General features: G+C 41.0%; 2 protein-coding genes across 5 annotated transcripts in view; one reads left to right on the top strand and one right to left on the bottom strand.

Annotated features, from left to right (window-relative positions):
- Positions 1-1,468: 1,468 nt before the first annotated feature.
- Positions 1,469-21,580, bottom strand: map6a (microtubule-associated protein 6a). Of its 4 annotated transcripts, XM_035179451.2 has the most exons (5): positions 20,548-21,580; positions 6,928-7,141; positions 6,539-6,750; positions 3,453-3,563; positions 1,469-1,978 (listed from the first exon to the last, which is right to left on the bottom strand). In XM_035179451.2, the coding sequence occupies exons 1-5, from the start codon at positions 21,210-21,212 to the stop codon at positions 1,831-1,833; spliced, it is 1,350 nt and encodes a 449-aa protein (XP_035035342.1). In that variant the 5' UTR covers positions 21,213-21,580; the 3' UTR covers positions 1,469-1,830. The 4 variants fall into 4 exon arrangements, with proteins under 4 accessions (XP_035035342.1, XP_035035344.1, XP_035035346.1 ...); XM_035179453.2 differs by lacking the exon at positions 3,453-3,563; XM_035179455.2 differs by lacking the exon at positions 3,453-3,563 and having other exon boundaries at positions 6,576-6,750.
- The window catches only part of mogat2 (monoacylglycerol O-acyltransferase 2), a 16,235-nt gene continuing 13,135 nt past the window's right edge, over positions 21,446-24,545 (top strand). The window contains exon 1 of the mRNA XM_035179457.2: positions 21,446-23,473. Within this exon, the coding sequence (XP_035035348.1) occupies positions 23,059-23,473 (415 nt within the window). The 5' untranslated portion in view covers positions 21,446-23,058. The remainder of the gene's footprint in view (positions 23,474-24,545) is intronic.

Below are 24,545 nucleotides of genomic sequence, written 5' to 3'. Positions count from 1 at the left end.
CACTTACTGTTGGCTATAAAGCATACAGCAGCATTGAGAGGGGAGCACCTTAATGAGGAGTAAAATGAACAACGACAAGGAATCAGCTTCTCTACACTGAAGCCTCAAACCAGCTGTTTGATTGCGTTTCTCTCTCTCCCTGCTGACCTGTTTCTTCATCCCTCGTTCGCCCTTATATCCTGGCATATAAGACAATGAAATATGAGAACCTGCAATAACAAAAGCATCTAAAAAGGTTTCCAATAATTGCCTCAGGTAATCTATCGCTCTTTTCTTTTGGTTGCTGATAAAAAGTGTAAGGTAAGAGGTTCAGTTGTAGGTTTTCACCAGCAGGGACACACGTGGTGAGCTGTGTCTCAATTCAGTCACTGAACTTACACACACACACACACACGCACACACGCACACACGCACACACGCACACACACACATCTTGCCCAGACTGTGTTGAAAGGTTCAGGGCATTGTCCAGTCTGCCAGACATTTTGTTTTGAGATATCAGTTTGCTATCTGATATAAATAGTCCCTGCCAAAGTTCACCAACAATCTAATCATTAGCAAACCTGATCCAAAACCAAGAAATGACACATGTATTCATAAGAGAGTGTGTTTGATCTACATGTGACAACAAATGATTTAACTCTAATTCATACTAAGCAACATTTCGCATAAATAAATAAGAATATATCTGAGAATATAAAGACAAACACACACACACACACACACACACTGACCCAGTGGTTTACAGGAAATTTGCTTCTTCCAAAAACTGCCAAATCATCAGCCACTAGTTCCTATCAGGCATTTTTCTCATATCCAGTGGTACTGACCAAAACCAATGAACAGGCTTCGATGTGTAAATTCAGTGGAGTTCCTCTTTATGATGTTAAAAATGTAATACTACTAAACTTCTTACATCTACACAAGATGTTGTCCATTCTCAGTGTACCTGGACTGTCCACACTTGTACATGTCACATACTGAATCACGAGGGGCTTCTAAACTGCTGTGATGTCACAAAATCCCACTCATATGTACTTGTATTGGTTATTTGTTGGGATCCATTAGCTGTGTCCTAAGGCAGAGCTATTGTGTTAAACTAAGAGGTAACGTGAACAAAAAAAACATCCAGGTGAAGGGACAATTCGGTAGAAAATATTTTTTCATAACTTTAAAAATGTGACAATTTAGCCTTTTGTTGTTTAAAGTTGAAGTAAGGTATCATTTTAACACAGGTACAGATAATGTATCATTTCAGTGCTAGTAGTGAAAAAGCTCTAATGATGTCAAGAAGTTTCAAAATTAAGTTGTCATTTCCCCTTATGCATTTAAACTTTACATTATAATCAAATGTAGGGTTCCTCTGTCTGTGCAACACACTGAACTCATCATCATTCATCACTTCACACTGTTCGAACCCACTGTTTGAAAATGACGGAGCATAAAACACAAAGTAAAATACAGCATGTCAATCTGCAAGTAATGCTCAGTTTATTTACACTAAAACCGGTCATTGTACAGAACAGTTTGTTTTGTAATTGTTGTATAAGCACTTAATGGTGTAGTTTTTCTAACAGTTTGACAATGTCCTTTGAAATAAATTGCATGAAACAGGAAAATAATGTAGCACCTTTTGCGATAATGCCATTTGGGTTAAACAGCTGTGACCTCTGAGCCAAAAACATGCGTGTTTCAAATATGTAGGCTTTTTTATTGTATATTGTATTATCATCTCTTTTCCTAATCCACCTTAAATACTAGATATATACAGCACAGAGCGGCAGTCGGTGTATACAGGTGTAGCCGCCTCCTGCATCCTCAGAGGCCGAGCTACTCAGTCTGGTTCCCGTCTAGGGCAAAGCGAACGACTCCGCCGCTCCTCCGAGGCTCGGGCATTTCCAGTGGTGGTGGTGCATCTCCTCCAGCAGCACCCTGGGAATGATGATGACTGGGTCGGAGAGGCTCGTCCTTAACACCTCTAGGAGGCAGCACATGGTAACGATACCAGAGAGGAAGAAGAAGCAGACAGAAAGAGACAAAGTATGAGACCTTTTTCTCGGGCGAACAACAGCAAAGCATTGGGATAAGCTGAGCTGAGCACCCTGTGACCACTCATTATAGAGGAGAATATATCAGAGCTTTGTTTTAGGGACGGACACTCCAGCTACATTAACTACAGCTCCTTTATTCTGTCTCCCACAGATATGACATTAAAATGCCTCATGATAATCTTGTGATTATAATTCATAGTGTATCTTTGAAAACTTGTCTATTGGAATAAGGATTTGGAATAAATACGTTATTGTGTATTTTCTGAAGGTTTATTTCGATCAGGGTTTCATAATTAAAGGGCTTCCAGGGTATATAATTCCAGGGAATAATTAGTTTTCACTATAACATGCTTATGGAATGTTTGAGTATTTTGGGCCCAAATTTCATACACGTCCTGTTATAAAACATTGAAAACCACAGATCTTGTCAAATGGGGGTCCGTGGTCTAATTTGTGTCGGTCCTTGAAGTTCCAAAGATTGAGAACCACTGATTTAGATCAATACAGACCAATGGTTTTAATCCTCACTTTGACAGACTCAATTCATCTCCGTGACATGAACTACAGGATGTCCATAGTTCAATGAGGGTCTCGGGGTGTTCTGTGAAACAAAGATACTAGATGGTACAAATTAGAGAGAAGATCATTAACATGCACTTACAATTTCCTTTGAATCGTCTCTTTCCAAAGCAGAGCATCTTCCCTCATTCCATTAATACTCACCCCAGTCGAGCTCACCATACATCCATGCCAAAACTGTACAGATATTCTCGATCTAAACATAAACATCTGATTGCAGGTCCAACAGAAAACAGTGGCAGCATGCGTTTGAATGAAAGAAAATGATCATTATAGTCTAGACATACAGTAGTATGCACATTTTAACCATCAACAAGCTGAGATGCAAAATGCAACACTTCATTGATTTCATGGCGTGTGAGGCAGTGACCTCCACTCTCCTCCCTGGGTGGGAAATTCACTCGTATAATGATTCATAATTCAAAACAATGTCGTGCAGTTAGTTTTAGCCGTGAAGAGGGAGAGGGTGCAGCACTGCAGTCGACAGAGGGTCATGATGGTGGAGATGATGAGGACTTAAACCTGCGGCCTCCTTAAGAAGAGGCACCTTAAGGAACCTTGCATGTGGGATGTGAGAGCAGGCGGTCAGACAGCCCCGTTCACCCCCTAGTCTAGTGTCCATATGGAAGAGAAACACAGAGGGGCCATGGCCTGAGGGGTGGGCCAGAAATAATGCGGTGGTTCACCAGAAAAAAAAGAAAATTGTGCCACTGTATTAAAACGTTAAAACATAAACTCTATGAGCATGTATGGATATGAGTGTATGAGTGGCATTTGTGGCTCGGGCCTTTTTTTGGCCTAGCCGCGCTCGTGATCGGTTACCTGGGATTGGGTAGTGCACAGCCCCACAGGTGTTGCTTTAGAGTCTGCACCCAGCCAATATCTCGGATTGGCTGGCAGAGTTGTATGTAGTGGTACTGTTTTAGCACAACCCTTCAAATGAATAAGAATGTCACTCATTAGCAAAACAAGAAAGTGGACACAGCATCATCCAATTGTGACGTTCTCAAATCAAATTCTAACCATGACACCAGACTAAAAATGAAGAATGTGATCTCAGCAAATGTAACATCACAAATTTGTGGTGTGTTTTTTTTTTTTACAATAAAGTGCATCAAATATACATTAACTAGAAGCCTATGAAGCACATGACATCTTATTCTGGAATAAGTGTCTGGGCATCCTTTGGCTTGCATGTTGCTTTGTAAGTTAGATGAGTTCTTGGAATATATTGAGACAAGGTGCAAAAATAATATATTCTTCAGTTCTCACATGGGGGCAACATGCACGGCCAGGAGCGGATGTCAGAGCTTATGCCAGAATGTGGCGCAGTTTGGGATAAGCATAGAAAGAAGTGGTGAGAGCAAAATTCTCTTCCATGTGGATTCATTGAATAAAGGTCGTCTCTCAGGACAAAGACTGGGACAAGAGGAATGCTGACAGATACCTGCAACCACTACTCTTTAACCAGTAACAAAAGGAAGCGAGAAGACACTGCTTTTTCTGCTTTTTTTGCATTTATTTGTAATGTTTCATTAAATATGAGCAAGCAGGTAGAAACACAAGCACGTCACAGTCAATTTTCTTTTTTTCTCTCCTTTTTTTTGCCCAAGACATAACTTTCTTTACCATACTTTCTATCCTTATTTGCCTAATAGTCACACAGATAGCACCAGGTGTGTGCTGTGCTAAGCACTGTTTACATTACCTGCCCCTGCAGAGCCCTCCGCCCACCTCCCTCCTTCCCTCCCTGGTGTAATAACGTGACAAAGCGTCACCCAACCAAAGGCTGCAAAATGCTAATGAGTCGGGGGCCCTCACTCCAGATGGGGCGCATGCTCGGCTTGGATAGACATGGCGGTGGTGGTGGCGGCGATGGTTGCTGCAGACACCACAGAAAACAGAGGCGGTTACACTCGTCCAGTCACGATGGAGGGAGGGATGCTGGGTAGCAGAACTAATGAGAACAGTCAGGTGAGTGTGGGGGAGCACATCGAAGACAGTGCTCTTTTAATCCCCAAAGAGGTGTTTCTATGTATTTATGCTAAGATTTAGAGAAAGCAGTTGGATGCTTTGGACGGACTATAATATATACACAAAATGTATGCTTTATATACATGGGAGGTTATAATTGGTTCTAACAGATTAACAGTTACAGTACAGCCAACTTCTTGTTCCCTTTTCTTCAACACATATCATTGAGGAAATCTGGATAAAAAAAACAAAAAACAGGCCTAACTTGTTTTGTGAAGCTTTGCAAGATACCTCTTACACACATACACACACGGCACCACCATGTGGACCCTGCCGCACAAAAGAAGAGTTAATCCAGTCTTAAATCATCATTTGAAACAAACTCAACCCCATCAAACCAACATATTGTTTTTCAAATTGGAATTTAGGCAAAACAAGAGGAACAACGTGGATTCAGAAACAGAGAGCGTTGAGCAGTAGAGTCACTATGGTTTGGTTATTGGTTTAGATGTGAATAATATATCAGGGACCTGAATATTTCTTGAGAAAACGTTTATTTGAAGAGTGAATCTGTGCTTCATCCATTCAGCTCCCTCTTTTACAGTGATGTGAGAAGTGCTATTAAGCAGCAATATGAGCCGTCTGCAGGCTAATCACACTGGTAAGGGTCACCCCTGGGCAGCGTATGTCTAAAATCAGGAGGTGTGTGTGTGTGTGTGTGTGTGTGTGTGTATGTTTGAGTGCAGGCTACTGCAACTGCATATCATGTTGTGAAGCTTCACAGACGGCTCAGTTAATGTGTTGGAGGCGGTTTTACAGAATTACGACCTATGAGACTGACAGCTCCGCACACTGAGCTTGATGGACAAACTAAACCACTCAACGGAACATTTAGCAGCTCATCCCTCTCTGAATCTGAAAAACCTTGTTACGCTAATGTAAAATGTCACTACGAGTGCATGACAGTGTTATCTAATTCAGTGGGAATATTCATCTGCTATGCAAATGACTGGTGTTTAATGCATAATCAGTCTAGTGTGACCCACATGGTTTGTTGGCAACAAATCGGGTGTTACAAAATAGCCTGAGTGAAGTTAAACACCACTGTATGAATGAGCTGCACATGAATGGAGGAAACAGATGAGGTGTTTTTCTTAAGATGAACTTAAATACGTTTACAGCCGACAACAGAGTTCAAAGATAAATGAGACAAAATCACATTTAACAAAGTGTTGCTCAACACGCGCTTAAAGCCCTGCGAGCTCGACATGAACAGAGAACAGTAGCGCTGATGACAGAGCAGGTAGAAAACAAGCCGACACTCATGACTAACCAAGCAGCACATTTATCAAAGGATTTTCAGATTGCTGTGAATTTAGCAAATTATGAGATCATACCCAAAGAGCCAAATTGATAATCTTTACTTCATTCAAACAAAAAAACAAAAGGGAAAAAAATCCTTGATAAACACAACAAAGCAATCTGTTCAGCTGATCAAAGCCAACCTTTCAGAATTGCTTGTTGGTGGACCCATACAATAAAAGCCATCCATTGGCTAGCCAGGCAGCCAGTAGCCATGGCAACCTGGAATGGAGGCGAGCAGAGTGGGGCTGGTGGGTGGCATCAAATGGCAGGGGAAGAGGATGCTCCTACTCCGTACTATAGCGAAAAGCATGAGGCAGGAGCAGCAATGACATGTCATGTGGAATATCTTATTCTAGTATCATTGTACAGACAGAGCCAAGAGGTAGGACAGAGAAGAATAAAAGAACGAGAGACTGAATGAGAGACTGAGAAAAGAAGAGTCGAAGCAGAGAGGAAGGAGGACAGAGATGAGAACACAGATGAAGAACCTTAATTCATTTTGCAGCCTCTGTGTCTAAATTTCCCCCAAAATATAAGAAATAAAAATAGTAGTGCTAAATGATTTTTACTCTTTTGCCTCAGCCAGTTTGTTGTTCATCTCTTTACTTTTCTCCTTGTCCCCCACCGCCGGACGGTTCTCGGACTGGCTCTCCGAGGTCGTCTTCTTGGAGCCCTTCAGCCCGGCGCTCTGCTTATCTTTGGCTTTCTTCACTGGCTTGCCCTGGCCAGCCGCTGTGGCTCCAGACTTTTTGGGTTTAGAGCGAGAACTATATCTGTCAACCTAAGGATGTTGGATAGCGGAAATCAGATTGCTGGGATGGCTATTAAGTTCTAAAACTTAATAATGTTGTTCGATGTTATGGCATGACAGTAATTTGAAGATTTTATCAGCTCCCCTTTCTTTCCCCACCACAATTCAATTCAAACCATATTACAAGGTTAATATGCACATTCTCACCTGATTGATGGGGTCTATGTAAGGCTCGCTGTACAAACTGCGTATCCTCCTCCTATCCAGGGCCTTGTTGTCAGCCGGCTGCAGCAGGGCTTGCCCCTTGAAGGTGGCACTGTAGCTGGTCTCCAGGCAGGTCTTCTCATCCGGTGGCAGGTACTGGGACTTGGCCCGGATCATCTTGGCAGGCTTCACATCTCTGTAAGCCTTAAATTCAGTTCTGTGGAAGAAGGAAGTCCGTGGTCATGACAAAAGCTAGTATGCTACCAGTGCTTTAATAGCCATTAACAGTGAAAGTTAATGAAGGGCTGTGACAATGCATCAGTGAGGGTGACCCATTATCTTACACTCTAAATACTTGTGCTAACATGACATGTTAATATTCTTTAACCAGGATACTTTAAGTCTTAGAGGCTTTCTGTTAATGTAGCTGTTGAATATGAGGAAAATGCTAATTTACCTTCTTGCAAAGAGCTAAATGAGAAGGTCAATTTCTGATTCTGATTCCCCAGTTCGAGGTTCTGCTCACTGACTTGAGCTTCACTGAACATAAAATAAACAGGTGAACAGCTCATTGTGGAGCAGCAGTGGTATCAGCCCATTCCAAACAGACCTGTTTAGAATGGCCACTGCACTAGTTTTCCAAAATGTCAAACTCCTCACTCCAATAACACATTTTTCCGACAACAGTATTTCCCAATCACCTAACCCTGGGTCATTATATGTATAAATATGCTGGTGTATTTATCCATCTGGAAAGCAGAGATCGCTTTAGGTCAGTGATGTGAGTAAATTGCTGCAGTTTCTGGTTGCCTGTCAGATAACAACCTTCTGTGTTGGATCACCAATTGAAGACAGTCTCTACAGAAACAGATTTACAGGTTTTTAGTTGCTGTCTACAGAAAATATGTTAAGTGGTGCGTCATTGCTGTAGCGCAGAGTCTGTCACAAGTACTGTAAGTGAGAGGAGGTGTGCACCACAATCTGACTGTGGGAGCTACTCTCGTCCTCACGCAGCAGTTCTGATGAAGGTCAGCAGTGTGGCCTTCACACAGAGCAGACTGACCTGCAGCATGTGTTCTGTTTCTGCCTCCTCACATCTCAAGAGCTGTGGCAAGGAGCACAGACACAGCAGCCTGAGAGCAGGAGCATATTAATGTCTTTTACATTAATATCACACTGCATCTCTCTCTCCTTTATACTATTTACACTCATTTTGTCTGCAGTGTACTGTTTTCCCTCTGCATTTCTCATCCAGTCATTTGCACCAAACCACCATATGTTACAGATACAGAAACTGTACATTAATCACCAATTAGTGCACTGGGATCAGTGGTGCAACTACAGCAAATGTATCCTATATTGTAGACCATAAAATGTGAACACAATACAATGGCAAGCAGCAAATCCTGTCGATGGACGAACTGGACTCATCTGTATTATTGTTATAAAAGAAGAAAAAGACAGAATTGCTGCTTTGAAAAAAAATTTCAATTTCAATTCAAAGTTTTGTGAACATTCATGCCTTTCATTTAAATGTTACTGAGTGTAGAAATGGTTGCTCTTTATATAAAGATGATCAGGTGATGCTGTGGAAAACTGAAATGCACTACAAGACACTGCAGTATGTTTAAAACTGTTTCATGCTGCTCTCATGGCCAGGTCTCTCCTGAAATAGATATTTTAATCTCAATAAGAATCTTAATCTTGTCTAGGTAAGAAAAGGTGAAAAATATAATATGTCATTTGTGAAAAAAGAAGCTGATATAATATATCTGTCTGGTCATGACATACAGCTTCAAACTTTATGTGCATTATATTTCTCTCTGTTCACTCTTAGTTTTTACAGCAAGGGTGACAGCAAAAGATGGAAAAAATGATAGCACATAATAACTAGTGAGCTTATGATTGAGCTGCAAAAATACAGTATAAAATAGTTAAAACTGCCATTATTATCTTCAAGATAAGAGACATACATTCTGGAATTTGACCCCTGTGTCCTCATCCAAAATATTGAAATAGTTTTTTATGGTGTCTCAAATTATGTCTCCTGCATTTGTAGCTGATTAGAAAGGGAAACAGACATCTCCGTGGTTTAAGTAACTCATAACCATCACTTGTCTCCTGTGGCTCCAGTCAAGTCACAAATACAAACTCTCTCACCCTCAACACAGCACAGTTCAGTGCAAATACACAGAGCCACATAAAGTATCCAAGGTTCAGTGAAAAGCCCCTGTTCCCTATGTGAGTAAAGAAAAGCACGACATTAGGCAACACCACTACGTGTGGATAGAGGAGGAGACGAGGCCCAGCTGCTGTACAAGAGACTCATTAGAGTTTATAAGGCCAAGTCTAATGGAAAGACATTAAATCAATAACTGCAGCTATGGAAAACAGCCTTGGCGAGCATGTGATTCTGTTTAGTGTAATGTATGTGTCAGGGACAGGGGCATTGATTTTACAGAGGCTGTAAGACTGTAGCTGTATTTCCCGAGTTTCCATCACAACGCAAAGGCTGCGTTCTGACCTCACCAATTCTTGTGGTGAGTTGTCATGAGTTAGCATGTGGAAGGGAAACGACAAACAACAACCGATTGTGTGATGAGAAAGGCTGTGAGGACCAGGTTTTTCCACCTCCTTTTGTGCTCAGTGTTTTCCCTTCCCCCGCTGTTTCTCCTTCCCTGGTGACTCTACCTGGAGCTGGGAGGAGCCTCCTGTGGTATACCTGCGCAGCTGACATTCATCTCCTCAGCAACTCCACCTCTCACTCTATAAGACCTCAGCTCATCTGCCCTGTCGTCGCCAGATCGTCCGTTCACCAGTGTGGTAACTCTTCTCAGCTTTTGTGACTACATGTCTCTTGTTTTGTGATACTTATTTACCCCGTGCTCCCTTTGCCACAGAATCAGCTGCGCAACTTCCGTTTGTTCAACTTTATCTGCTCCGGCCTCCGGCCTCCAGCCTGATGACTGTGTTATTTTTAAGCTGCACATGTATTTCATCCAACCTTTATGAAACTGTGGCAGCAGAAGACAAGTGACCTGTTACAAATTATTCTAAAATTTTTAATTAAAAGTGGACAAGCTTTAACTTTCAGCACTTCATCTCCCCATGGATAGAATTATTTCATTAATAACACTTAACTTAGCTAGCAGGCCCTCAAATTTAATCTTATCCATCCATCCATTATCTAAACCCCTTATCCTTTGATGGGCGCAGGGTAGCTGGAGTCAATCCTTGCTGACTTTGGGCGAGAGGTGGCGACAGGTCACCAGTCCATCACTGGGCCGACATATCGAGGCAAACAAAAAAAACAATTGTCTTTGGATTGTGGGAGGAAGCCTGATTACCAGGAGAAAACCCACACAGACATGGGGAGAACTCCACCTTGATACGACCTGGTCCATCTTCATTCAAACCATAGACTGTAGATAAAGATGGACGACATGACAGCCCCCATGAAGCCAAATCCTAATGATCACCACCTGGTGGCTGGCTCCAGTAAAGGCCATTAACCTTGCCTCCTCCATGTTAGTGGATGTGACATTGAACAAAAAAATATTAAAAAATGTTTTTTTTTCTCAAAGATTGTTTCTATCATTTTAGGTAGTTCTTGTCACACTGATATAAGTTCAAGTATTCATATTTCTGACAAGTTTGGTTGTAAGTATTTATTTGATGCTATAAAAACAGGGTGACATGTCATGATTGACAGCTGAGACTGACTCACGATTGGTCCAGTGGGTGTATTGTGGGGATCTGACTCTAACCCCATTATACTTGGTTAAACGTACAGTTCTAGTTACAGTTCATGGTTAAACTCTGAGCCTTCTTGCTGTGAGGCGACAGTTCCGACCACTGGACAACTGTGCCGCCCCAAATTTGATCATTTCTATTTTTAAGACTGAAGCACTAAACGTTTTTAAACTAACTCTTTTTGATAGAAAGTCTGGTGACAGTGATATGGCTGCTGCATACAACCCCTCCAGTGGTGCAGAAGAGAGTTGGAAATAAGAGGAGATATTACACAACACTACCAAAGTCCACTTTCAATGCTCAACTGGGCCAAGAAGCCACAGTGCAAAGGCAGGTTACACAATAATGTCCAAGGCCAAGGGTATAAAGCACTCACATGGCACCACAGGGTGCGTGTCTTAGAAATAGACAGAGAAAGAGACAGTGTGGGTGCAGGCAGTGTTCACAGTGTGAAACACCGGTCTGTACTCTAAGATAGCTGCTATTCACCAACATATGACTGTGTAACAATAACGCCTGTGTCTTGGAGGCCAGTGTGTACTTGGTACTTGTGTAAAAACGAATGTTCACAAAGGTTTCTCGCTTCATTGGCTGTTATATCACACAACTGTATCTAGCTACTGTACATCATGGGCCTGAAAACAGGCTGAGGTTCACATGAGGCTGTATCCGTCAGCTCTGTAAATATTATCTCAGTGCTCTGTTCCTCTGGGTAGATGTAGACGTAGACCTTTTACTGGGCAACAAAAGCAGCAGTTAATTCAGATTGTAGAGCACCGGCAGCAGCTGAGGTACTGAACATAGATGGTTAACAGTGTATTTTGCAGTTGTGTTTTTAAAAATGTTTCACATTTTATATGAAGAATACCTTGCACAACTCACTATGTCATACTTTACATCACCATTATTCCCACTATCTTTTCTCGATGATGGTGGTTTTCCTTATACTGTAAACAGCGTTGTCCATCCTCGGCCATGTGACTTAGCTTATTCCAGACACTAAATACACAAAACAAACCAAAAAAATATTTTTTACAAAACCAAATCTTTGCTTCGTGTGGAGACAGCAATTAAAATGATCATACAAACAAAACATACAATACTGCAACTACTACTTCCATCTTAGTCCTATTTTCTCAACTCATTTATTCAAACTGTGCATTCTTCCCTCTCTTTACATCAATTTACATTTTTTGATTTTATTGTTTTACTGTTGTTCTTTTATCCTTTATTTTACTGCCATGCTGAGTGTGTTCTGGCTTTTCTACGATTTTTTTTATCTTTGCACTAATGTTTTTATTTTGTGAAGCACTTTGAAACTCTGGTTTTGAAAGGTGCTATAGTTATTATTATTATATTATTATTGATAGCAAATATCAAGGTCAATCCACCTTTCCACTTTTTTTTTAAAGTGCTGTCTAGTGGTTCATTTTCAGACAATGAGATGTCAGGTCACCTGCAATAAATCTTATATTTACCTCAAACAAAGAGGCCATATCTTTATCAGCGTATGTTTGTCAATTGTTTCAATTTTGTTGCATTTGTGTCACACAAATGAAAAGAAAATGAATTTCAAACAAGCTCCTGTTTTATTCTCTGTCACTATTCTTGTGTTTCTGAATTCTGTCCTGCTTTGTTATTTCCATAGATGTTGTTCTGCTCTGTGACTCACTAAGGCCCAATATGTTATATTTATACAAACATACTGCCTGATACTTCTTGCTGTGGGACTAAAGCTGCTTTGGACGGCTGACCCCTGCGACCCGCTGTGATGGAGGGGACGTGCAGAGAAAGGCCTCGTCACTACAACTAAACACTGGCACTGACAGGGGTGGAAACCCGCCAGGGTACAGCACTGCTGAGCTCCATGCAACCCTGCTCTAACATGGCACAATCTGGACCCCTCACCAAGGGACAGTCATGAGAGGAGAGAATAAAAAGAGAGCCTGCATGTTTGTGCATGGTGGATACAAACCATGTAGAGCTGAATGGTTAAAAGCAGGATGACAGTTTACTGGCAGGCCACAGAAAACCACCCGGGAGTAGAGTCTATAAGTCGTTGTAGTATAATTTACTACAACGACAGAAATGTCCACTAGATAGATAGATAGATATATGGATAGATAGATAGATAGATAGATAGATAGATAGATAGATAGATAGATAGATAGATAGATAGATAGATAGATAGATAGATAGATAGATAGATAGATAGATAGATAGATAGATAGATAGATAGATAGATAGATGGATAGAAGGATAGATAGAAGGATAGATAGATAGATAGATAGATAGATAGATAGATAGATAGATAGATAGATAGATAGATAGAAAGATAGATAGATAGATAGATGGATGGATGGATAGATAGATAGATAGATAGATAGATAGATAGATAGATAGATAGATAGATAGATAGATAGATAGATAGATAGATAGATAGATAGATAGATAGATAGATAGAGATAGAGGAAAGATAGAAGGATAGATAGATAGATAAAAGGATAGAAGGATAGATAGAAGGATAGATAGATAGATAGATAGAAGGATAGAAGGATAGAAGGATAGAAGGATAGATAGAAGGATAGATAGATGGATGGATAGATAGATAGATAGAAGGATAGAAGGATATATAGATAGATAAAAGGATAGAAGGATAGATAGATAGAAGGATAGAAGGATAGAAGGATAGATAGAAGGATAGATAGATAGATAAAAGGATAGAAAGATAGATAGAAGGATAGATAGAAGGATAGAAGGATAGAAGGATAGATCGAAGGATAGATAGATAGATAGAAGGATAGATAGAAGGATAGATAGATAGATAGATAGATAGATAGATAGATAGATAGATAGATAGATAGATAGATAGATAGATAGATAGATAGATAGATAGATAGATAGATAGATAGATGGATAGATAGAAGGAAGAGATAGATAAAAGGATAGATAGATAGATAGATAGATAGATAGATAGATAGATAGATAGATAGATAGATAGATAGATAGATAGATAGATAGATAGATAGATAGACAGATAGATAGATAGATAGATAGATAGATAGATAGATAGATAGATAGATAGATAGATAGATAGATAGATAGATGATGATGAAGGTCGGTGGTTCGATCAGAGGCTCCCCCATTCCACGTGCCTAAGTGTCCTTGGGCAAGACACTGAACGAAAATGACCTTACGGCTGTGCAGACAGTGTGTGATTGATGTGCGATAGAGAAAGTGCTGGACATATGCACTGTATGGATGTGTGGGTGAATGGGTGAATGGGAAAACCGTGAAGCGCCTTGAGTGGTCAATAAGACTAGAATAACTGTAGAGAAATACAGATAGATACCATAGATATCTAGATAGATAGATAAATAGATAGGGTTTGGTGATTGTTGATGATTAATGTTTAAGGTCCTCTTGTATTTACTTTATGTTATTTGTATATTGGGATCATATTCACAAGTTTGATGTCTTAGAAAAAAAATGTGTTGTACAGACATAACGTATATAAATTTGGACATTTTTATTGGCCATCCCATGGTTTGGACCCATAAACTGCTAAATCAGTCCCAATCCAATAACTCCTTTTATATTCTACGCTTCAAATGCTGTAAACCATGAATACATCTGAGACAAATGAGCACAGTGAATCTGACTCTACTTCTACAACAGTGCAGGGCTGAGATAAAGGGCTGGTCGGCTTCTCTCAGAGTATTATTTCATGGAGGGCATCTGCCCACGCACAGTGCAACAGCTCCACTTCCTAACAGTGTTGCTTGGTGTGTAAGTGGGCGTGGAGCCTGGCTTCTGGTCAGTACCGCCTCCTGGGATCAGCTGGCCTCATCTCTATCTCACAGCCTCTCTACTGCCATTAAGGCTCAATAGAAACTGCCCAGTGGAGTATTACAGGGGGATTAGCACTGGGTCAAATTTCACCAAGTATTCTTGGTATTATGTCAGTAACTGTTTGTTTGAGATAGTATACATTTAAAGGTATACAATGAATTATAATCAGACATACTACAGGCATCATTTTAAACCTTACAAAGAGAAAGCACTTCCACTGAGCGCTGTATAAAAACTATGCTGCCAGTTTGTCCCAAAGTGCAAGTTTTCAGTGTGTTTACAACTGCAGGTTCAACTGGGTTTCATTCATACCCGGACTCTAATCTGAAGATACTTCCTTGTGAAAGAACTGTAATCAGATATGATCAAATCAGATTAGACTGCTTATGTAAGATGGTTAGTTGGAGCTGGCAGAGCTCTGAATTGATGCAACAACTGGATGCTGGATATCAGCTGAGATTTTAGGATTACATTTTGGCACAATATGTGAAAACATTGCACAAATAAATCCCGCTGGTTTCACTATCAGCACAGAAAGAGCTGAAAGCTATCTTGGGACTTTTGATGTTACAACCAGACGTTTTTACAGTTTGTACTGTCTCTGTGTCTCGGAGCTGGAGCAGAATCTGTGTTCCTGCATTCACTGCTTGTCAGAGAAACATGAAGCTTTGCAGCCTCTCAAAGAGGATCATTTTAAATCCACGGCCTGTTCACAGTACACCGTCTGCTGCTGAAAATGCTACATACATGTGTGTGAAAGTGACATGAAAGATAAAGATCATTTTGACTTTTCTGAACAATGTTTTCTGAAGGAGGGAGGATTTTATAAGAGAAACATGAGAGAAGAAAATCAAAGGGAAAAAGCTACTGAGATTGCACTGCTGTGAAGAATGTGGAGCTATGATATGTGACACAAATCGAAATTAGAATCTCAAGCCTTCTCAGCATCTCTCTCTATCTGAACTCTGTGAACCTGCTCTACCTGCCTCACTGTCAGCAGTGAAACACAATGCTCTTTTGCTATTCTCAGGCATTTGCTTGGTAAATCCTTATGCAATGTGCTCTTTAAATGTCATTTATTATACACCACATATCCCATGTAATGCTGACAAGGTAAACAATGGCCTTTGTCTTTTTCAGCAGTGCTGCTGACTAAACGAAAAGTCTATCAAAGACTCCAGCAGCTTCTGTCTCATGCCGAACATGACATTTTAAAAATAATGCGGTGGCAAGATGAAAGCGGGACAGAGCTCGTGACTGGCAGGCTGTGGGCTGAGAACGATGCACCAACTTGGGCAAGAAAAAAAATATTTGACAGTGGTAAAAAGAATTAGTTGCCTTTAACATCTCTCTGGTGCACTGCAGAAAAAGAGGCTTTGTGCTCAGCAAGATTAACAGTTTATGAAAACAGTGAATGTCAAAGAATAGAGCTGAGGGGAACAGGGTTTTTTCAAATACAACCAGCATAGACACTTTTTGTGGTTTTATGGTTCCTGCACTTCCTACACTTTGAGAAAGAAACAGGTTTCACTGCAACTATAGCCCCAAGATACAGGATTTTTTTCAAAGGCTCAGCCGAGATTCTCTTTTTCATATAAACACATAACTTTATAATACAATTTTTTTGAGAAGGTTAATCTTAACTTTAGTTTTTTAAACATTGTGACCAAGATATGTTTGAGTAGGACTAAAGGCAAGTTCGTAGTTTCCTCGTCTGCCATTCCGCTGGTGTCCTTTGGGGTCCTCTATGGTCTTTGTGACATAAATGTCATCATCCATCTATGTCCACTACGGTTTGTCCGCATGCTGCCTTAAATGTGTGACCCAGCTAAATGTGCACATCGACTGTGCATGCTCTAGGAACAACCATTTCACCTACTGGAATCAAAAAGGAAAATGGGATCAGGTACGCATGCGTAGAACTCCAGACTGACATGGCCCCTCGTTTTAGTATGAATGGATCTTTGGTCATTTATGTGTGACCCAAACTAGTGCAGAACGAGTTTACAGCCATGTAGCTCTGTTAGTCTGTGTTCAGGTACCGTGGTGCTTTGAGCTAAATGGTAATCCATCTGCTAACATGACGACAATGACAATGCTGATATGCAGAGGGTATACGTTAATGTTGTAAACTATATTCACAACCTTAGCTCAGAATGTTAGCATGCTAACATATGCTATATTTTACACGCAGTTGAGTCACCAATAAATCAAAAACCACAGTCAGTTCTGAGAAAGATGCGAGAAAGATGTGATTGGTCGGTATGATTATAATCAGTGTGGTCAGAGCATAAGAATAATGTGTAGCCAATGTCATGACAACTCCCTATCAACTGTAAATAAAGATGGACATCAAATTTCCACTTCCTCCTCTTGTACAAAATGAAGCCACCATCTTGTGCTTTCAATGTAATTTGATCCATGTCCCATCTGCCAACATGGAGGAAGCAGGGTTTATAGAATATACTGCAGGCAGCCACCAGGATACAATCAAGAGGATTGGGCTTCACTTTTGGGGGGGCTGTTATGTCGTCCATCTGCCAATACAGTCAATGCAATTCACCAACTAGATGTAAAGATATTTGACTAAAAGCAAAAAAGATAACCTCTTGGTGGCGCTAGAATTCATGTCAGGTTATCACCATAGTCAAGGGGATTTGCCCCCAGAGGATGTCAGCATGTTTACACAACTTTTGTGGAAAAATTTTACAACAAGGTGACATGTAAATGAAAATAACTGATGTGCAAAATTGAGTAATTACTCATCTCCACCCACAACATTTTCACCGTGGCCCCATTAAGTCAGCAGGAGGTTTGAAGAATAAGACAAATAAGATATTTTTGAGTTGCTTCACAACTCTTAAGTTGAGGTTTGTGAAGTGGAGTCATCAAAGTTTTTACAGATACTGTCCTGAAAAATATATTTAAAGGATCTCAAAAATAACACAACGTTGTGTTCTGCCATGTGAGTCCAACATCAAAATAACTTATTGAATCCAATCCAATCCAGTGAGAATGTGAAGTGTGCATATAAAATGAGACTAACGGTATTAAGATAATAAATGATTATAAATCGAAATTGAAAGCATGAATTACTAAACTGTGCTATAAAAATCATCAAATAAACTATTTATTACACTTCTTAGACTCTGTGTGGTCCGGCCAATGGATGTTGAGCTGGGACATCTACAGTCAACCATCATGCCTAAAAATAAACTTGTCATTATTTCTAATCTACACTAAACATAATGGTATTTCTGGATTGTTCTTTTGTTATGTCTGATACTGATATTTATAGAGTCACACTCTGCTGCAGCTAGACAAAATAAGGACCCCAAACTGGTCCCATCTTCTAACAGCACAGACTAAAATAAACCATGCTGACAAAGGGAAGGTATTCCTCTGTGTGTGCAGGATGGTCAATTTACTTCATGGTGTTTAGCAGTTTCTTTCAAGAAAGAAATATCCTTGCTGTTTAAGGATTAACAGCAGTATTAGCAATGTAACGAAGTTTCCTCATCAGGATGTTTTTTTGGTTAAAAAAATTGTTATTACCTCCACCAAGGAGGCTATGTTTTCAGCCATGTCTAGTTTGTCAGCAGGATTATGCAAAAATGTTTGAACAGATTTCCATGAAACTGATGGGAGGCTGGATGGGACATGGGCCAAGAATGAAGCCATTTAATTTTGGAGTGGATCGTGACAAAGGGATGGAGCTAGGAAATTTTAAACACTTTCTCTAACAATTTGAATAATCTGTCACATTTAAGGAACTGATATTCATGAGTGTGTGAGATTTGGTGGAGCCTGATTGAATTTAATGGTTCTGTTTTGGGCCTAGGCGAAGGAATGTGCTCTACTGAGTGCCATTCTGGTTATTTCAATGATTTTTCCCAGCATGTCTCACCCATCACTTTATGTAAGTCACTGTTGAACTGGGAAATAAATTACTGTTATAAATGATTGTCATCTACAAAACATGATCATTACTTTCTATTGTTTTACAAATTGTGTTTTTAAATGAATGATTTCAAACCGTAAGACTGAACAAAGTTTTTGTTTCACACATATGATCAATTTTAAAATGAAACAGTCCAGTGAGATATAAAATCTAAAATATATAGTAAATTGTTTTATTAATATTGTGATTTTCAACAATATCACCCAGACCTACTGTAGCTGAGCTATTAGAAAGGTTTTTTTATAACAGAAGTGATGGTCCAGTGTAATGATGCATGAATATGCAATAATGTTAAAGTGGAAGCCAAAGCACATGTGTGTGAATGTGTGTGTAGCTGTGAGTCCAGTCTCTGTAGTATTAAGCCACAGTTGACCTGCTTAGAGTCTCCTCTGGCAGAGGAAGACAGAGGGTGGACGGGGCTGCTGCCTGTTACGGTGCAGCCATTTCATGCTGTGTGAGGAGGGAGAGCCCTGGGCTGCACCGTGAGGACCCCTTCACAACACAGGCTCAGCAGCGTGGCACCAAACAGCTGGAGGACGAGCTCACTGATCTCACATGCACACACACTGTAGCACCATTCGCCTCTGCCTGCCAAACCCTGCCTCAACCCAAACCTGCATTCTGTGACAACACTGAGCATCAAGTGTAAGAATTAGCCACATGTAACACTGAATCTAATAAAAGGTTTTACAAATGGTAATATTCAACACAAATGCTGATATATGACCAATCAAGGTGCGATGAATACTCAAATATTCAACACTCAAAAAAACCCTGAAAGCCAAGTGCAGTAGTAACAAGAAAAAAAAAAGGCCTCGGGGTGAAATGGATCTTATTTATGACATCGTCTCGCCATCCGCCTTCACAGAGCACAAATGCAACCTGCAACAATGACACACATATTTGCAGGGCAAGCGTACATTGACAGTGACATGCGTGACTTGATGCTTATCCATCCACCCGTTCCCGTCATCCTCGGGAACATTGCATAATAGGACAGAGATTAGCCTTGTGGGCCCTAAAACATCAGCAGTGTTTGACAACAATTCAACCTTGTCATTTACATAAATGTAATGTTTTCACATCATCTGTGTACCTCTGAGCTGCTAAGTTTCAAAACAACAGGCCTTCAATTTGTCTCCAGTTCGAAACAACTATTTTCTTTAAGATTATGTGGTAAATTAGTCAGAGACAATTCATTTTTCACACGTCCCTGCACAGGCCAGCAATCCAACAACTAACAGAGCATTTATCTTTGAACTTTCCCCATGTTTAGAGGATTTGCTCAAGATTAAACCCCTTAATTTTATCAAAGGTTTGTCCAGAGTCCTACAATTAATAAGACTATGCCAAAAACATACCCAGGATAGCAAGGGGTTCAGAAATGGGTGATGGTATTTTTCTGAGGCTTTTAGGGGCCTCATTTTCAGGAAGCAGAATACAGTCAAGTAAAAGGTCAACAGACTGATCATGTCTTCTGCAGATAAGCACTAATAATGACTAAATCCCCCGGATATATAACAGTTCTGCTGTTAATTAAGTTAACTAATTCAAGTATGATCTGTATATTACTTTGACCTCTATGACCCCTTCAGGACCGCCTGGGGCCTCTGGACTCCCAGGTTAGTCCTCCACCTCCAAGTGACAGGCAGGCTATGAACAGGGTGTGAACATTTGAATGGGGTATAAACAGGCTATGAACTGGGTATAAACGGATTAGAAACAGGTTATGAACAGGGTATGAACATGGTGTGAACAGGGTATAAACAGGTTATGGACAGATTATGAACAGGCTATGGACAGATTATGAACAGGGTATAACAGGGTATGAATTGGGTATGGATAGGTTGTGACCAGGGTATAAACATAGTATGAAGAGGGTATAAACAGGGTATGAACAGGGTATAAACAGGGTATGAACAGGGTATGAACAGGGTGTGAACAGGATATAAACATAGTATAAACATGGTATAAACAGGGTATGATCATCGTATAAACATGGTATAAACATGGTATGAACATAGTATAAACATAGTATAAACAGGGTATGAACTCACTTGTATGAGCTGCCGCCTGTGATCTCCTGTTTGATCTGCCTATTCACAGCATCAGCCGCCGCCCTCCCTTTGCCCTCTCCGTCCACCTTCAGATCGACCTGCGGTTTACCGGGCCGTTTTTTCCTCTCGGGTGCCGGCAGCAGGTCTTTCTCCTGCACCTTGTCGGCTATGGCGCTCTTCTCCACGCCGCTGTCCGCGTCGGCCCGCGCCGCGAGCTGCTTCGCGTGGCGCGGGTCCTCCCCGGCGGCTGGTTTGGGTATCCAGGGGTGGTCGTACCTCTTCGCGATGGGCCAGGGCTTGAAGTCCTTCTGGTACTGGGTCTCGCTGTCGAACGGCGTCTCGGGCCCGTGGTACTCGTTCTTAGGTTTGCAGCTCGGTTCCGGGCGCACCTTCCAGTGCTTGAAGTCCTCGCGCATCACCGAGCTGCACACGCGCTCCTCGGAGACGCACCTCCGCGGCGCGCGTCCGGACGCGGCGCGGGCTTCTGCGCGAGACGGCTGCGTTTCTATGGTGACCCGGGCCTGCGGCGGCTGCAGCTGGATGTGCTGCATCTCCGACACGTCCGTGTACTTGGTGAAGACCAGAGGCACCGCGATGTCCGCCTTGTCCAGCTGGTTCCAGAAGCGGGCCATGCAGCACGCCCTGCTGATACAGGGCCACGCCATGCTGCGGGTCACACGGCGACACAACAACCCACGAGAAGCTCCTGGTGCTCCGGAGCCGGGCGGAAAATATTCTCCTCAGTCTCCGAGAGAAACAAGATGTCCGTGTGCCAGGCGGCGGGGATGACTCCGCTGTTCACGTTAGAGCAGGTTCTCAGGTAAATCCATTGTGCTTGTAAAATACACAACCAGAGATTTGAACCAGTGTGATTTCCTAAAGAGAACAGCCGCACTGGTGTTAGCTCTGCTGCCCCGTGTGTCCCTCTGTGTCCCGGACCTGTCTCCGCATCACTCCAAGGCACAGCACTGCGAGACGACCCGGCCCCGCCCGCTCAGCATCCCGGAGAACCACCGCCGGAGGAGACCGCTGGCAAGTCAGAGGCAAAGACACAAGTAACTTCCGGTTCACCTCGCAAAGTAAAAGCCTCAGCGTCGCTCAGGGGAAGTGGTATAATTTAAGACAAGGAAAACAGAGGGTTTGGACTTGTATGTTTATTGAATGATGAAGAGTTAATTTCATCAATTTCTTCAATTTAAGTTAAGAAAGCAAAAAAGTGCACCACAAACAATAAACTAGGCCTGGAACGTTATTGATGAAATCTGAATTCTGTTGATTTCCGTTCGAAGGCTGATAAACATGGTGAACTTGACGTAAATGGTTCGTCTTCACGCAAAAGGTACAGGAGGAGGGACGTTTGGTCCATCCATCACATGCTGCTTCTCCCAACATTTAGCTAGATATTTGTTAACATTAGAGAAAACAGAAAGGTTTGGACTAAACACTATAAAAAGAAGGAGGATAAATATTATTAAAATTGTTAATATAGATGTTAGATTGATATTAACAAGATGGATTGGTTTAAAAAGAAAAAATCAAGTAGGATAATGTTGTAACTCACTAATGGCGTTACATTTAATATATTCGATTCTGTTATGGGAGTAAAACAATAATGATTTTATATTCCATGTTAAATACAGCCTATCAAAGCCATTCAATTATTGCTTCTGATTCATGCAAATTGTCTTTGTGACTAAGTCTGTGTGTTTTTGGCAGACAACAAACAGTACATGAATAATGCCAACACACTTACCCCGAGGGCCTGTTTCACATTGGACTACAATTTCGAGAAGACATATGAAAGACAAGCACATTATCTTTTCTCAGAGGTTTTTATAATGGAGGTGGGGATCTTGTTTTTAGAAGCAACAATAATTCTTAAGCTTCAAAACATGGTGTTTTCCTGTTGTGTAACTGCATCTTGACTATATTGTCTGCTAGCGACTGCAGGTTAAACATTAACTGAGAGAGAGTTCAGGATCAAAGTATTAAGGAGGTCATTGGGGGGGTGAACCCATGAATAGATTAATAATTTATAAAGATGTGATCAAAAAAAGAATGCGATGCAAGCGCACCCATTGTCCCTGTTTCAATCTGACTGAAGGGAATTAGTGAAACATAAAGAGAGGGAACATGCATTCAGCTCCTCTGACTGTCTGTCTCATTGTTGTGTTGACATGTGATGCAATGCATGCATGACCCCTCCGCTCTCTCCTGTTATATCCCCCCCCCCATTAGAACCTTGGATAACCCTTTAACTGTCCCAAGTGAGTTGAACACACTCCATCTTAATTTTGCTCTTGGCTGTAAAAAGGTAATATAAAACTGCAATTGTACTCTCCCTTTCCCCTGTCAAACAATATCCAAATAATTTCTAAGTATTTCATACAACACTGTTAATGGTATTATGTGGAAAGAAGTGTGTCAGGACCTTTATCACTTGTATCGTTATGTGATTGCTCAACCAGACCAGCACATTACACAGTCAGGCTAACCACTGACCCCCCTCCCATGAAAAGAAGGAAGTTAAATAGCAGTAAAAGAAACAGTAAAGAGTCTTGTACGTCCCTCTCTTCCACTCACTTATGGTTATTTCTTTGCATGTGGTTCAGCTTTACTCTGTTTTGCAGCAACTCGGTCCTTGCCCGGTCAAAAGCCTCTTATGGACTGACAGATCAATCCCCATATTGGGTTTCTAAGATAAGAGCTTCAATCAGAAATGATGGTGGAGCGGTGAGAGTTTCGTACTTTGGACCCACTTCACTTCTTGCTCTTCTTCTTCGCCACAGGCTGCAGCGTCTCTCGGGTAGTTTTCCTTCTCTCTTAGAAAACATGAAAGTTGATTTTGCCCCCCTGGACGTGCCCCTCCAGAGGAGACTGCAGACGGCCACGGTGCTGCAGTGGGTCTACTCTTTTCTTGGCTTGGGTGAGTTTGCATATTAGTATATGGAGTATGAATGAAATAGAACTGCTGACTGAACAAAGGTCTACTACAGTTAGTCGTCACTTTATTCCATAGGTGTTCAAACATGTTGGCCTGGCTGCTCTTAGGTAAAATGTAAGTAAATGTAAGAGGTAGAACATAGTAAAGTGTAGTCCTCACCAGTCTGCTATGTTTGTATCCACCGACTGTGTTTGTCCAGCTCTGAAAGACAGGTGCTGTGTAACTCCTCCTGCCATGTTTCAAATGTTTGTTTTTTAAAAGTTGAATCGATTTTAAACTGGATGTTGCTGCGACTATATTTTATTTACATATACAGTGTGTATATATGTAACATATATGTATATATGCAGAATATTGTATATTCTTGATGTTATTTGTTGTCTTTTCATACAAGACAAAGGGATCCTGGTAGCAAGCTGAAAACCTGATTCAGTCTTTTTGTATATATAAATGCAGTTCATTTTACCGTATACCAAAAAAGGTTCACTGAGATTGAAAATGAACTTTCCCTTACATAATCTGTTGTGTTTTTGTGGCACTGTGTTTTTTTGAATAGCATTAGGTATATTTCAGATAATAATACCCCGAGGCCTTTGTTTGACAGTTGACAGTGAAAGAGCTAATCTATGGTATGATCTAAAACTGAAGTCCCCCAGGCAGAAATTCAATAATGGACTTTACAGTCAAACATTGGCCCACCAATCACCCCAATCTCCTAACTGAAGCCCACTTTATTATACTAAAACAGATTTTAGATCTGTTTTTCAAAGACACATACATACAGATAATGTCGTCATAGATTACATGTGTCATGGGAGGATCATTTAAAGGATAGATGTAGTACTGTTTTTGAAAGGAAGATTGTTAACTCAACACTGATGACCTGGAGACCCATGAGCTCAAGCTACGTAATAGAGACATATCAAACCGTACTGACATCACACACAACCACCTTCTCCCAGAGAGCGTCTGTAACATCTCCAGCAGAGTTGCATGCTTTTGACGCAGAGCAGATACCCACCATTCATAACATGAGCAAACTCATGATATTCTA

This window comes from Hippoglossus stenolepis, chromosome 15 (genome assembly GCF_022539355.2).
Source record: "Hippoglossus stenolepis isolate QCI-W04-F060 chromosome 15, HSTE1.2, whole genome shotgun sequence".
NCBI lineage: Eukaryota > Metazoa > Chordata > Actinopteri > Pleuronectiformes > Pleuronectidae > Hippoglossus > Hippoglossus stenolepis.
The sequence above is the reverse complement of the archived record's forward strand: the minus strand, read 5'-3'. Positions and strand labels throughout refer to the sequence as shown.